This window comes from Oryzias latipes, chromosome 5, assembly GCF_053564925.1.
Source record: "Oryzias latipes strain Hd-rR chromosome 5, Olatipes_Hd-rR_3.1".
NCBI lineage: Eukaryota > Metazoa > Chordata > Actinopteri > Beloniformes > Adrianichthyidae > Oryzias > Oryzias latipes.
The window spans coordinates 22520184-22535763 of NC_136241.1; the positions used below are offsets into that span (position 1 = coordinate 22520184).

At 42.0% G+C, this 15580-nt stretch overlaps 1 protein-coding gene across 5 annotated transcripts; it reads right to left on the minus strand.

Moving 5' to 3' along the window:
- Positions 1-541: 541 nt before the first annotated feature.
- usp48 (ubiquitin specific peptidase 48) lies at positions 542-14416 on the minus strand. Of its 5 annotated transcripts, none has more exons than XM_078947505.1 (28): positions 14303-14416; positions 13477-13614; positions 11750-11870; positions 11512-11653; positions 10046-10173; positions 9373-9497; positions 8838-8946; positions 8322-8455; positions 8047-8132; positions 7422-7601; positions 6910-7047; positions 6689-6838; positions 6412-6612; positions 5889-6000; positions 5662-5804; positions 4707-4781; positions 4496-4620; positions 3728-3850; positions 3598-3659; positions 3407-3517; positions 2294-2421; positions 1733-1839; positions 1548-1655; positions 1149-1343; positions 954-1079; positions 828-876; positions 731-757; positions 542-652 (listed from the first exon to the last, which is right to left on the minus strand). In XM_078947505.1, the coding sequence occupies exons 2-28, from the start codon at positions 13608-13610 to the stop codon at positions 630-632; spliced, it is 3162 nt and encodes a 1053-aa protein (XP_078803631.1). In that variant the 5' UTR covers positions 13611-13614; positions 14303-14416; the 3' UTR covers positions 542-629. The 5 variants fall into 5 exon arrangements, with proteins under 5 accessions (XP_078803631.1, XP_011473515.1, XP_011473516.1 ...); XM_011475213.4 differs by lacking the exon at positions 14303-14416 and adding an exon at positions 14009-14166; XM_011475214.4 differs by lacking the exon at positions 14303-14416 and adding an exon at positions 14009-14164 and having other exon boundaries at positions 11750-11867.
- Between the last annotated feature and the right edge of the window lie 1164 nt (positions 14417-15580).

Consider the following 15580-nt stretch of genomic DNA (forward strand, 5'->3'; position numbering starts at 1 on the left):
TTATCTTAGAATTATTTATCATTTTCTTTTAGGTTTACAGGATTTTAGCTTCATAGTTTAAACTCCATCAGAGTTTAAAGTTAGTGTCACATCATTTTGCTGAGTTTAATTTATACGTAAAGCTGTAAAATGCAAAATAATGCAGGAATCAGAATACTTTTCAAGACTTTACAAACTGAGATCAGAAAATAATTTATTTTTCATTCACAAATCAGATAACCAATATTTTCTGTCATTTATCTGCTTCCATAGAAACTCTTAAACCCTCAACTTGAAAACAAAAATGCAATATGTTCCCTCTCAACCACAATCCTTGTATTTCGGTCAGTGTTTGTCTGCATGGTTCGGCAGAACATTTGGAAGAATCTGGACCTACTGGAGTCTTTTGACACATTTAAGAAGTTAAACTTCTACAATCAGAAGTGTTTCTGACCATAAAACCTCGTTGCTCTGCTGACCCCCCCCTCGCCAGCCACCATATGCCTCAGTTTGACGATTACGGGCACCACGCTGACAGCTTCAAGAAAACTTGGTGAAAACATTAAAAATTAAAGCACTTATTTATTTATAGACACTTGACAAATTCAAGCTTTTGTGTAAAACATCATCGGTCATGGCTGCAGCGTTCCTCAGTGTCCCAGAAGCCCCGTTCCTGCAGACAGAAAAGGCTGTTAGTGGAGCAGAGGGCGTGAACGTGCTCCTGTTTGCATGTGCGATCGTTGAACCTCACCTTTGAACCCCTCCTCCGGTAGCCTCACTGTGGATGAAGCAGACAACGTCAGTGGAACCTTCAGGATTTGAGAGCTTCTGCAGATCAACACACTTACCTTGATAGGCGTCATCCATGGCGGCGTAATCTGCGATGGGTTCGTCGGCCTGCGGGGGGACACAGTCACGAGCGTTACCAGAACTATCAGACACAAGAATGACTCCCCCCACCCCCAGTATCAAACCTTTAAGCATATGATGCTCTCTGGGACGACGCCCAGGCTGCCCAGCGTGGCCGAGTCATCCGTCAGGCTCTTTCCATCAATGGAGAGGTTTTGGTCAAATGGCGCCACAGAAAAGGCGTGCATGATCTGCAGCAACACAGGGAGTCAGAGCCGCTCACTCACATCTTTATTACCTGCAGAGCTCCTCCCCCTTACCTGTATCTTCAGCTCCTTTAGCGTCTGATTGGCTGAGACAATGAGGGCTTTCTCCCCCCGCAGTTTCCGATGTCGAGTACTCCTCCTGATCCCGCCCACTTTGGCTGAGGTGGTCACAGGAAGAGCTGCAGGAGCGACAGTGCCATCGGCCAGTCTCAGCCGCTTCGCCCCATCCTGAGACTGCAGCAGGGCCGACTGAAAGCAACAGAGCAGACAGACAGGGGGTGAGCAGTCAGGTGACTCTGAACCCGCGTGGGACCACGCAGGCGGATGCCACACCCCTTTTGATCTAACAAAACTGCTGTCGACAGCTCAGCACACATCAATGCTAGGATTATTTCTGCAGACTGAGAAAGAGCCACACGCAGCTGTCAGGTGATGAGACTGGTCGCAACACACCTGACTAAAATCTGGGTCTTCGCCTCCTTCCAACTTCAGATGCTCCTCTCGCTCCTCCTCAGCCTCGGAGCTGCTGGCGTTCATCTCTGGAGTCACATCCTTCACCATCTGTGCAGAAATGGTAGAGCGGGTTAAACCGTGACCTTCCTGCGCAGAAGTTGCGGGTGCTCTGTGCGCTGGCTCACCCTGGCGTCTTCCAGGACTTTGCGGATGTAGATGGTTGCTTGGTTGTACTCTCTGAGGTCCTTCTGCTGCTGGAACAGGAAGCTCTCCCTGCAGTCCCAGCACAGCTCTGAACACACACCAGACTCGGGTCAAACACAAACACCAGGGTCTGCCAGCACCCTGAAGTAGCCTCTATGCCATTTTACACTCATTAGCAAAATATATTTATGCCAGGACTCAACTTAGTTAAGCATCACCTTGAAAGAAAAAAAAACAACAAAGAATTTCTATTTACTTAATCAGAAATAAAGTCAGGCAGTAATCTATCAAATTCTTTTGATTGATCCCAGATTACCAGAAGTCTAATTTGAAGCCACTCGTGCTGCTGCTTTGTGCATCATTTCTCTGCCAAGACTAAATCTGATAAGGAATTCGTGTTTAAATAAAGCCAAAGTATTTTTCAGAATATCCTCTGAGATGACGGACCAGGAGCCTTTCTGCTGCGACACATGAACACACGTTTTATATGAGCTGCAAATGTTAAGATGTAAGCGGACTGAGCGCTGAGCTGCAGATCTTACCAGGCTGGGTGGTGTACTGAGGGGTGGAGCCCTCCGTGCTCTCTCTGAGGCAGTGGATGGATATGGCCTGATCAACGATGAACAGTCTGCTGATGACCTCCCACTCGCTGGGCCAGAGCAGAGCTATACTGTGCCAGACAGACAGCACAACATGAGAGGGCAGCAGCAACACCTCGCTGTCTGTTATGTGTGTGTGTGAGAGAACAGACCCAAAGCTAGAATTGAAGGATTGTTTCCCTCTGATGAGGGATGAGTTTTTAACAGGTTCTTGTGGCATTTTTCTGATGACGGAGGACATATTTAAAAAAAAATTAAGCTAAAAAATGCATTTCTTAGTATTTCTTCAAGTTGTTGTGAATCAGAAGCGGAGGAAAAGATGGCGTTGGAAAAAGAGCTCATTTGTGATGGAGAAAATACACTTGGCGGGCCACAACTAATGTTTGGACGTCAGAATTTATTTCGCGGCAGAACATAAACAAACCAGCCTTCGGGACCGAATATCCGCGGGACTCATGTCACTTACATTAACCTTATACTGACCATGCCATTTGAAGACATAATTACTTTGGTTAACGGCTGTTTTAACGTCCTAAAAGAACGGTGGTGCCGCCCGGACGTTGACGCCTGAAGACCCCTGAAAGCGCGGCTGTTCTCCCCACTTTGTGAAGAGATGGGAGCAAAACACTCGGCTGTGGTTCCACAGCGAGGCCAGGAGGTAAGATTATGACATGGTGTTAAAGTTGAACATATTTGGCATATTTTGTCACAGTTTCTTTGCGGTGGGAGAGAATGAACATTTTTTTCCTCAAAGGGGGGAGGGGCAAGAGACAAAATTTGAGAACCACTGGTATAACATAAATAGACACTATTTGATAAGGTTAAACATTACATATCAAATATAGTGTTTGGCCCGTCTAATTGTCTTTACTGCTTCACAGTTTGACCCCCTGATTTAGGTAGAATTTACACAGAATTAGATTTCATGTTAAAAAAAACAAAAACCTGATCATTGAGCCTGGGGGGGGGGGCTGCAGAGGTTGTTACATGCAGTGATCCTGCATCCTTACATCGTCTTTCCTTGATCAAAGACAGAAAACGGGAAGCTGAACTCACTGCTGAGCGTCGCCACTGATCAAGGAGTCGTAGGTGAACATGAACCCCCCATGAGGGCACAACAGGAGGCTGTTCCCCACGTTAGACACTGGGGAGGATTTAGTGGGCCTCCTGCAGAGCAAACACAGCTGTAAGATCTGAACTTTTCTCCTGATGAATTGAGAAAAAAACTTAAGCTAAAGGAAACAAACCTGATGAACTTCCTCCACTCCTCCACAAAGAACAGAGGAACCACATACAGAACATCCGTGTTCTGAGGAAACAAACGTGAGTCAGAGGAGGAGTGCCAGGGCGGTTTCAGAGACTCGGTCTGGTTCTGACCTGAGGCCACTTTGAAAGCGTGGGCCGGTTCTTCTCATGGAAGAGGTTGAGCAGCTGGTTCTTCTGGTCAAGCGCCATCATCTTACTGACGGCCTCATTGTCCTTCTCCTCCTGCTCCAAAGTCTGGACACAAAGAGGAGCCACATGACCGTTACCTGAACTGTGACCATCGTCAGCCTGTTTAATTTTTTGATTCATTTTTAACATCTATATCTAAAATGTAAAACTAAATTAGATTAAACCTAAAATAATATAAGAAAGCTAAAAATATTTTAAAAATGTAAAAGTTTTCTATTTTATATTTTTTATATTTCTATTTTATAGTCAAGCCTGAAACTTTTGCAGAAAACATGAAGAAATATTAAAGTTCAATCAAATATTTCCATCTCTAAATGTCCTTTTGAACACTAAAACATGTGCATCTTAAGCTATCAGCATACACATATATTTTCACAGGAAATGTATGTTTCTGTTCTAAAGAGAGTATCTTTCAACTCTGGAGATTTGCAGGATTTTAGTTTGATAGTTTTTCCTCTGAGATTAGTTTGTCCTGAAAGCTCCTTCATCTGGAGCTGAACAGGTTACAGGTCAAAATGTGTTTCTTCTGAACTTCTAATCAAGTGAGAATTGAACTTTCCCCCCCCCTAAAAACCAAACTCATCAATCAACTGCCATCAATCAACGCGACACCGAGTTTGGTTTCTGATTTCCAAAAAAGCGTCAGAACTGAAAGTCAGAGAAAGAGAAAAGCCGCCAATGCTCCCTCACCAGACACTGTCGACAGGCCTCCTGCTTCTCCGTGAACTCCGGCGCTTTGGGGAAGTACTCCCGAAGCTTGGACCACACTTCCGGAGATACCAGCTTCCGCTCGGCCTCCAGGATGCTGAGGCCTCCTGCAGGAGGAACAGGATGAGGTTTCAACCGCATGTTCCCGTTACAGACGCAAAAAGGTCTGAGTGGAGGCTGACAGCAGAACTACCGTGGCTGCAGAGGATGTCCTCATTAAAGGTCTTCATCTCCTCCTCGGTGCCTCCTGACAGATCTGAACAGAACTCTGCAGGAAGAGAAATCGTTTTAAAAAGGTCCGGGACAGCGGAGCGGACAGCAATGTGGCATTCACGCCCATAAACATGGAAGGTCTGGATAAAGTTAGTGCTCTTAATCACATTTCTGTCAGGGGAACTGGAAAGTCTCAAACTGTCCATCAAACATCACTGTCATCTGCTGAAAGCATCAAACGACCAGCTTTTCCTCAGTGACTTATTTTGAGTTTCTGTTTTAAATATTAGGAGCAGAAAAAAGGGAGAAAAGAAAGGCAGCAAGAAATTAATTACGATCACACAAGCAGACTTCCCAATTTCATGAAGTTATTTCACAATAAAAGTCTACACCTGTTTCATACAGTCCTTTTCATGAAGCGTTTCCCCGTTCAAACATATGACAACTGAAAAGTGTGGCTGAAAAACGGTAGTAATACCAGAAACTGAGGCTACAAGTATACTTATACTAAAAGAGTGATTTTACCACTTTGAAATCAATATTAATGCCAACTATAGGAAAAAGTGATAAAGGAGAAAGTGTTTTCTTTTGTGAAAAGCTCTCCTACAGCTGTACACGGTAGAAATGAAACAAAAAACAGTTTGCTAAGCAAACAGACGATGGTCACAGCATCATCTGCCTCTGCAGCATCACTCAGATCTTCTGTTCATCAGTCTTTTATAGTCCTGATTCTCCTCCAGGCATCGGAGGAACAGACCATACAAGCTGCACAACAGAGGCAGAGAGATAGGAGCGTTGCAGCAGAACTTCATTCGTCAGCTCCAAACCAGCTGATGCTTCCTTCAGAACGTCTTTGGCCTCTGAAAGGTTTCTGGCCGTGAGTCTAGCCAGACAGTGGGGAGAAAACCGCGATGAGGAGTCTGGGGCGCACTGACCTTTGATGTTGTTGGTGTGTGGTCCCTGGCCGTTGGTCTGGCTGTCGCTGTGTTTGCCCTCGTGTTCGTCTTCTTCCAGCTGCTCCAGAGCCAGCTGCCTCCAGCTGCGCAGGGAAGCTTTGCCCACCCAGTAGCCCTCCCCACTGAGACAAGATTACACGCAAGCATTAAAGAAAAGTCATTTAAGCTCCAGTGAAGCGGCTGCACTAAAAGCAGGCTGGGTTTACCTTAGCGTGCGTTTGACCAGGTTGGACACCTCCTTGTAGTCTTCGTTGAGCTGGTTTTTGAGCCGCAGCACTCTGCACCTCCAGCTGACACAGTCTCTACACAGAGACGAGCCTGGAAAAACACACCGAGAGTTAAGGGGGAGGGACTTGTTCCATCCAGGAGAAAACTATTGGAAATGACAGGGTTAGGGTTATTATATGAGGAGAAGAAAAATGAAAACCACAAAAGTTATTTTAAGAGTTTTTATATCAATACATTACAAACAAATTAAACATGGTTTCATGCAGCTGCTGATAAAAATGTGCTTCCGTGAACTGATCAACACCCCAGCACAGTCCTTTACTTGAGGTACCAGGACAGACAAGACATGGAAGCCTCACTAAGGTTCACAAACAGGCATCTGAACAGACATCCAGATTTCCTGGATGTGGGCTGTTTCTGGATGTTCTGATTCAATCCTTTTCAAAGAGAAACCTTTACTGCGACTGACCGTGAAAACCAAACCTGTGGAGATCTACTAACCATCCAGCCTGGGCCCCCCGCCATAGCGCCTGTAGAGGAGCTCTGCAGCTTGCAAGGACACCCGCTTGCAGTCTGCCACCTTGTCTGGGTGCAGTTTTCCGTGAGAACAGAGGAAGAGGGAGGTGTCGATCTCCTTTGTGGCAGTGGAGTCGTCCAGCCACTTCTTCAGCCATTCCAGAGGAATGAACTCATACTGTTCACCTACAAGGAGGGGGTTGTTATTTTTTTAGATGGACCCCTTCCCTAGAATAAACATTTGAGGAACGGTTTTACCAACCATCTCTTGCAGGCAAAAGCTCGTACAGCTCTTTCACCTCTTCGTGCTTCGCCTTGCCCTTATCCACGCTCTGCTTCCGCATGTCTGACATCTCCATGCACCACTCCTCAAACCTGTGGTTGTCTCGGTCCACCAGCCTCTGTAGAAAGGCTGGATTGCCACACAGGAGGACGGTCACAACGCAGCTTGCTGACTTTTTTCACATCAGATCTTTGGCTCACCTGGCACCTCGACACTGGTCTCAGAGAGGTCCGGGTGCTCGTCTGCCTGGACCTTATACACCAGCATGTAGGCGTTTCTGGAGCAGTGGTAGCCTTTGCTGCACTTTGGTTTCCGTGACGGAGATTTCACCGCCTCAGCTGCACAAGATAGACACCCACAGGAGAAAACCAGTGTGAGGATAAAAAACAGATTTCATTCCTGCTTTACTGCTGGACACCAGTGAAATCAAACCAACATACTGACCAAGTTTAGCTTCTTTACAAGACTGTGTTTGCATACATTAAACAACCGAGGTTCCAGTGAACAGGTTTTCTAAATGTCATCAACCAGAATCCATTAGGAAAAGTCTTTTACTATAGATTTTTCAAAGAAAACAGAATCCTAAAGTCAGCGGGTACTGATCTTCAAAAACAGAGAAGAAACAGATAAACAAGGAAGATTTTCATGTTACTATGGTTTCCATGGTTATCAAGTCATCAAGTTTAAACAACAACTGTAAAGAACTACTCACCAATGTCTTCCTCAATTCCAAGCTGCAGCTTCTTCCCTTCCATCTTTTCAATTTCCTCATCGTTGAATTTGTACCAGTCACCAGTCAGAGCGTCCTTCACGTGTGCGATGTAGTGTCCCGAGTACGCACTGATTCCTCGATGGATCAGCACCGCACTCAGTTCATACACGCTCTTCTGTCCTGCAGAGACACACAAACACAACCTTCATTCCTGTCATGCTGAGAGCAGCAGCTTTGAAACATCTGTAAAAATGGATTCTAAACCATATTTAGACATTCATACTGACAGAAATCCTCCTCGCAAAGCATATGAGCATTCAGAGCTGAGGCTGTGAAGTTTTCGAAAAAGCTACAATGTTACAAAAATCTATGAAAATGCAAACACTAGGCATGCATGATATCGCATTTTTGGAATACATATTTTTAGCACAAATTCAGGTATTTGATACTTAAACTTCAATTATATCCTAAAATATAACAGGTCTGCTCTGCTTTAGAGTGGATGATAAATTTGCGATGTTACACAATTGTTGTCACCTCAAACCAGACCGGTCGGCGAGCGAAGACACAGCAGATGGGTGACACTTCAGAGCTGAGGTGTTGGGTTGAAATGAAAAGAAAGTACCTGGTCTTGCCTCCAGGAAAGGCTCCATGTCCAGCTGCTCAGGAAAACTGATGAAGGTGTTGAGCTTCTTCTTATGACCAGTTTGTCTGTGGAAAATGGCAAAGGTGCTTCATCACAGTCAAACCTCCATCATCATCATCACAGAACTGAGGGAATTATTCAGGTACAAAGGATTTAGGTTGTAGTCTGTATTCTGAAGGCTGATGATGTCTCTGAAGGAGGTAAGTGGTGAGGGAACCAGCAGCAGACCTGCACTCTAAGATCGACTGACTGACCTGTCAAAGACGAAACGCATGAGCTGCAGGTTCAGGGTGGGAGGCAGGCTGTGCAGCTTGATCCTGCGGGTGGCGCTCTGTTTACTCTGACAGCTCTCGCAGAAGTAACGGTTCTCTCCATCCAGCTTCTCCTCCTACAGGCAGGGAGGGTAACCATAGCAACGAGACATCAGTGAGGTCAAGAAAAGGACACATGCCGCCTCATCTTCAATAGGACTAGAGGCAGAGAGAAGATGTGTTGGTGTTGATGTTTCATGTGAAATGTCAGCTGTGAGGACGCCTGAATGTGGTGAGGAGGCCCTCCAGCCAGGAGGCGCAGCGTGTGGCTCACATTCTGGAAGCACTCTGATGATGCACTTCAGCAGGTACACCAGAGCTTTTTGGATGATCGTAGTTTTGAACCTAAACACGTCTGAAAGGATTGTGTGCGTGATTCTGTGGTCATACGTGTTGGAAAAGCACCACGTATGACCAGCAGGTGAAAAGCAGGTGTTCTTGGGGTGGAAGCAGGCTCACCTTGAGGAACTCTGTGATGCACTCTGTCAGGTTCTTGTGTCCCAGGATGTTCAGCTCCAGCTCGTAGAAACGAGACGGCAGCGCTGACGACCGTCCACACTGATTACACCTGCAGGGCAGACGGTCACAGATCAGTGGCTTTCCTGAGGGAGAGCTGAGGGAACCAAAATGTGGCCAAGCCTTTTGAGTCAATTCAGCCACAGCAGGAAATATCACAGGAGATGCTTCTGTGGGACAGAGATGTGTGTGCTTACTGTGTTTCTGGAAAAGTGGTAATAAGTTCTTAAAAAAGAGCCCACATTTCTTTCATTTAACCTACGCCAGCACCTCCCAAGTTATCTGATTATTTGTCTTTGAGATGTGGGAGGTATATGTTTGTGCCCAGCCACTGCTAATTCAGTTCATTGATTTTTAAGAAACATGATTTTTTTCAAAACTGAACTGAATGAACTGAGTCCACAGGAGCAGCCGCTGAGAATTTGTCCCATAAACGAAGTACTGAGGTGAGTCTGAGGTCCGCTCTGTAAATACTCACACAGTCACATAGAAGAACTGGCCGCAGAACTGCTGCTGGATCACATTGTGTAGGTTAGGGTTTTTCTGTTTGGACAACGTGTCCTCCAACAGAGACAAGAAAAGTTTGGAAAACTCCTGAGCGTCCTAAAAACAAAGGATCACAAGGTCAGACAGCACAGGAACATTTGGCTCCCAGAGAAATCTAACATTTAAAGCTAAAACAAAATCTTTTGTAGCTCAAACATAATGTTACAGAGGACCAAGGATAATGTTGGATATCATCTCTTCTAACGGTTGACTGTTAACAGTTTTGAAGACTTCTCTGTTTTTTCCTGCACCCACTTATCTAAATAAAACTCAGTATTTTTCAGCTAAACTAGTGGCAAATTTATAAACGAGTCCAGTCTAAGAGGACATAAAGCTTGTTTGAAATAGGACTGATTTGAACAAACACAAGGATTGGCACTTGTGTAAAGACCAACTTTAAACAAACTGAAGGAGCCAAATTTGAACTTTTAAAGAAAAAACAGGAATGTTTCACCAGCAATATCTAATTCGAAGTATTCACTTTTCAAAACAGTTTCAAATGTGTGACCTTATAAAAGTCAGAACGAAAAACTGCCCCGGTGAAAGTAATGGAGCAGAGCAGCACACCTGCATTTGTGAGCTCCAACAGCATCGCTTTGCTTTACCTGCTGCTGACCGGTATCCAGACCCAGAGCTTTGACCAGCCCTGACGGATCGATGTACTTTCTGTTGCTGTTCTGCAAGAGTGCAAACAGGTACTGCAGATGCTCGCTGATGGACTGAGGGTCGTAATCTGAGGGAGACACAGAGAAGGAGTTTGTCCTGTCAGTCATCAGCAGACGCAGAAACCGCAGGTTTAGCTGATGCCTTTGACTCGTGAGAGTCTGCAGGTCACGACGACGCGGAGCTCCAGGATGATGAGGATGATGATGATGATGGTGGTGGTGGTGGTCGTGGACCACATGAACAATGAAGATACTTCACATCACACAAAACCAAGATCAGCTGGAATTTTCAGGATAAACCAAACTTTACTGTGATCTTGTTGCACACAACCAGGATTATTTTAGCACAGTCTGGTTTCCATGGAGACATACTCTGTCCCTATGTTTTTTTTATTACCGTATAAAATAATCTCAGCTAAACGTAGCCACCGAAAATGAATTAAATTAGTCAGAATTAAGTTGCCATTGAGATATACTCTGAAGATAGTTAATAACAACAGACGGTTATTAACCATGTCAAGTTAACAGTTCTGTTATATTTCTGTCTGTATAATTACAAATATTTAGTTTTTTGTAACTTTGTTGCCTTGTTTATTTGTTTTATTTATAGATTTCTAAAAGTCAGGAAAGTTCTTCATTAATCATCAGAAGTGACATTGACAAGTCTCAATAACAAACTGGTGACGATACATTCAGGGTAAAAACAAAAATAAGAAAACACCATTTAGCCTATTCACATGCACACAAAATGTTTCACTGTATATTTTTTTTCTTGAGCAACATGTGAACAGGACAAATTGCAGTCTATCAGATATCGGCCATTAGCCTGAAAGGAGCAGTCGGATTTTCATCAGCAAGAGACAGAAGACTCAGAGGAAGCTTAAAGTATTTAAGGCAATTGCTGTTTCCCTCTGGGAATTGCGTGCTGTTCAGTTTGGATGTACAACATCCCTACAAGAAAAGAAGAAGAAAATATCCATTTTGGTGGTTCTAGCTAATGCTAAGATTGTCAGCGCAACATTTAACAAGAACAGACTCGTGAAGTTTTAAAAACTAACAGAAAGTTTCCAACTTCTGTCATTGAATAGGGAAGTATGGCCTCTGTACTTTCCCATTGAACTTGGACTTATGAGGAACACAAATCAAGTTAATTTGCAAATTTATAAAAATTACTCCCAATCACCTGATTTTGGTAGGCTTGAAAATAATTGACTTTTTAAAATCCAAACTCTTCCTGTTTATTCCTAACAAGCTTCTTCTTTGAGCGTGAAACTTTTCTGCATGTGACTGTGATTATTGAACCAGAAATGCGGTCATCCAACATGCGCCCTGTGAGCGTTATAGACATCTACACCTGCAGTCTTAGCCGCTGCTGTTTGTCCTGGTGTGGACGTTTTTGAACGCACCTGTGTCCGTGTCGTGCTCCTGTGCTCGTGAATTGTGGCATTGATAGAGGATCCTCCGAAGCTCCAGGTTATGGAACCACACCTGCAGGAATGTGTTGACGTAACATGTTGCGCCAAGGTTGGTCAGTCCAACAAATGTGTTCTGGAGGGGGAAGTGTCAGACACGGGCAGAGGAAGTGAAGTGAAATCCAGACAGGATAATCAAATCCTACTTATTTGCAGAGGATTACAGACAGACCTTATCTCGCCGTTCAGAATTTGGATCATCGATGTTGTGGAACGTGTTCTCATCGATCTCCCCGAGCCAGGCTTGTTCACCAATACCCACGAGGCAGTTGGGATTTCCTTTGCAATTTCTTCTGTAAATGTAAACGCAGCTGATTAATTTCCTGTTTTCACAAAACTAACCTCTATCAGGCTTTTCATCCCTCGTCTGTCCCGGAGCCAACCGGACTAGCATCCTAAGAACAATTCAAACACAACCAGAATCAAAAGACCAATTCTGTCAAAGGTTGGTGAATCAAATAAACGTAGTAACTACCAGTTAAAGTGTAGCCTTAATGGTTCAGTCAGTTTCCAAGCCACTGTTCTGTCTGATAACAAAGACAAAAATCATGTAAAAAGAAACAAAAGGTATTATAATCTCTGTAAAACTAACACTTTATAAGAGCAAATGGGAATGAAGCAAACCTAACATCTGATAACTGACTCCATGCATGGAGACCAGTAGCACCAATGGAAACTACTTTCCTGCGGGGACAATGGCAGCTTTTTGAATGTTGGTTTGCTGAATCATCATAGCAAAGACATTTAAAAGAGCAGGAAGTTAACACAGACTGGGGCAAAATGCTCAGACTTGCTGTTGTTCAATTCACAGAGATCTGCATGACTCTACAGGAATGTGTGTTTAATCTGACGTGGCACTTTTTAGCTGTGCAAACAGCAGTGTTTGTGTCCAACAATTAGCCACATTGATGTCAAAATACACCGTTTGCCAAATTACAAAAACAAAAACACCATGGCTTAATTCAACCTGGAAAAACAAAAAATCAACATAGTATTTTTAATTAAAATTTATTTTAAATGCTGTTGGTAGGACTTTAAAATAATGCAGAATTACTCAGAAAGAAAGGAATCAAGAAATAACCCCGGTAATAAATGCTAATAAAACATTTTTTGTACATACATCATTAGTGATTACTTCTTTTATTTACTGTATTTATTGTTTCATGTACAATTCACTGAGTAAAATGTCTTTTTTTTTTAAAGAAATACTAAAAAAAATATATTATTTGGACTTTTTTTTAAAGAGTTTGTTCTGTGTTTATAAATATTTATTAATTTCAATTGAAACATTTTACAGGGTTGTGTTCTTAAAGAAAAGAGAAAACAAAAGGAACAAACACAAACTGAATAAAACACCATTTGGTATTAAAAATATTTAATCCTTTCATCACTCAGTAGTATGAAGGCAATGCTTTCCAGACCTCAAAAGTCTAAGTCAAAGCCAGTCAAGGCCAGCCCTTTCCATATTTCATTTACATTGAATTTTATTTTATTTTACTTAATATTTGATTTACAAGGATAAAAACAATATCATTTTGTTTCTAATTGATACTAACTTTACATTTTTAGTAACTTAATTTTGTTTTGTTTTTAGGCTGAATACATAAGATGCATTTTCTGTGTTTCCTAAGTAGGTAGAACAATAATTAATGAACAGCCCGGTAGTTCCTAGTAGTTACCTTCCCGTTTGTTGATCATTTGAAAACAATAATAAGTATAGTTTCCAAACTAAATGGTAATTAATACATAAAAAGCTAGCTTGACAATCTAAACAGTATGTTGTGCATTTCGTTGGAAACGGTTTTCCTTTTTTGGCAGACAGTAAAGTTCACACAACTGTTGACAAAATGACAAATGCACAGACAGACACATGATGAGCAGAGTATGAGTGCTGTGTACCTGCAGGCTCCTCTTTTGCAGGCCGGGAGGTTAATGCGATATGCTAACTCGATGTGCTCCTGTGTGATTTCTTCTGGTTTCACGTGTTCCACCCAGCGCCAAGCTGCCTTTTCCAATTGTACACGAGGCGCCATTATCCTGCAATTAAACGATCCCCAGTGTTTGTGCGCTTTTACGCAAATTGGTTAATAATCGGGCGGTTTTCCAAGGATGCTAACCCAATAAGCTAGCCGGAGCTAAGCTAGTTGCCTGGTTCTCAGAGGACAAAAGTACGGCTTCCTGGCCGAACCGGCAACCTTATATTGTGCTACGCTTTACAACACAAAGTCCAGTGAACAAACGCCTAATCCAAGCCTCAAGCGAAGCTCGTACCATTGTGATTCTCGAACAAGAACATCTTTATCAAACTCACAACTTAAGTCCCCCCGCTAAGGCTAAACTGCAGCTAGCCCGACCGGCTGAGCCTCTTCCTTTTACCGCGAATTGACGACAAAATGTGAATTTATTGTGTTAAAAACAAATATGCTCGAACCTTTCATGAGTGCCGCCACTTTATCCACACACTTGTGTAATTTGGCATTTTTGTACAGCTTGTTTTAGATTTAGCGCGCTTGCGTCAATTTATAAATACATAATTTCTGCGCTCAAAATCAACACGACGTCAGACAATGACGCAGCAACGTACGCCGTTTTTTCCCCTTCCAATAACTTTATTTGTTTGTTTGTTTTTACACACAAACATGTCTGTTAACAAATACAAAAGGGGGGGGAAAGAATAATTTATAAAAGAAACAAATACGAACTAAATATTTAAAACTTTCCATACCTCTTAAAGCCAAAGAAGTCCACTTTAAAACGTTTTTAGGTTTCTGATTTCCAATGAATTGCTCAGAAAACGGTTTGGAATTCCTGAAAATTGTTGTTCTTTTTGTAATGAGGACATTGAAACAACTGAGCGTTTATTCTTTGAACGTTTTTACTCTAATGCCTCCTGGAACAATGCACATTATTGGCTTTTCCTCAAGAGTCCATGTTTAGCAGATTTTTCTATTCAGGACATAATTTTGGGGTTTTATATTAGAAAACATAAACACAGAAATGGTTTTAAAAGTTATAATTTTCCAGGGTAAATACACAAATGCTGATTCCTTAAAATCAAACCATATTTTTTCACATTTCATAAAAACTCTGCTCTTATTTTTCATCTATAAACTTCATGGAATATAAACCTGCCGTGAAACTCCAAAGTATCATAAATAAATTACTGCTTTTTGATAACCCATAAGATTATGATCATTATAATGCCCATGTAACCCCTTTTTTATTTTAATCTTATTTAATGTAAGTTTGTATTTTTTGTGTTATCGTATATTCTTTTACTTAATTTTATAATTGTTGTTCATGTTTTTATGTGCCCATTCTAATTTTAATTTGATGAACACCTTGTACAACTGCCACACATATTGTAACCCCCAAGTTTTTCTTTTCAATTAAAAAAGAAAAAAATGTTACTTTTTTTTAAAGTCAACAGTCCATTATGTCTTAAATGTTTGTCTCAGGTTTAAAAAAGTGTTTTTTTCGTTGAAAAGCAATTGTAAACACAAATTGAATATGGTGGTACTCCGGCATATATTTGTATATATTGTATATATCATATATTGTCACTGCACAATTAAAACAGTACATTTCTAAACTCTCAACTGTAAATGCCTTGTGCAATGTTTGGTTAGTTTGTGACAGCTATTAAAATATGTAGAATTATATGTTTATGTTACATATTATTCTTTTGACTGATTAGACCTATCTTTACGTGGTAATGGACACAAAAGCAAATTTTCACAGCAAGATTTTCTTTCTTTTTTTTTACATGAAACATTGATATTCCGTTTCAGAATTACTAATCGACAACATAATGATATTTACAAAACTCACTCACAAATGTTTGGCCAATTTTTACACTCAACACAAAAATGCAGCAATTTATCAATGTGGAGACCTCAACTAAACAGTTTGTCTTATCAACGCTGTTTATAATGACAATCTCTCAATAATACAACTCCTCTTTCATTGATCGACTAGTCCTGTATTTTTACAATGTAATTTG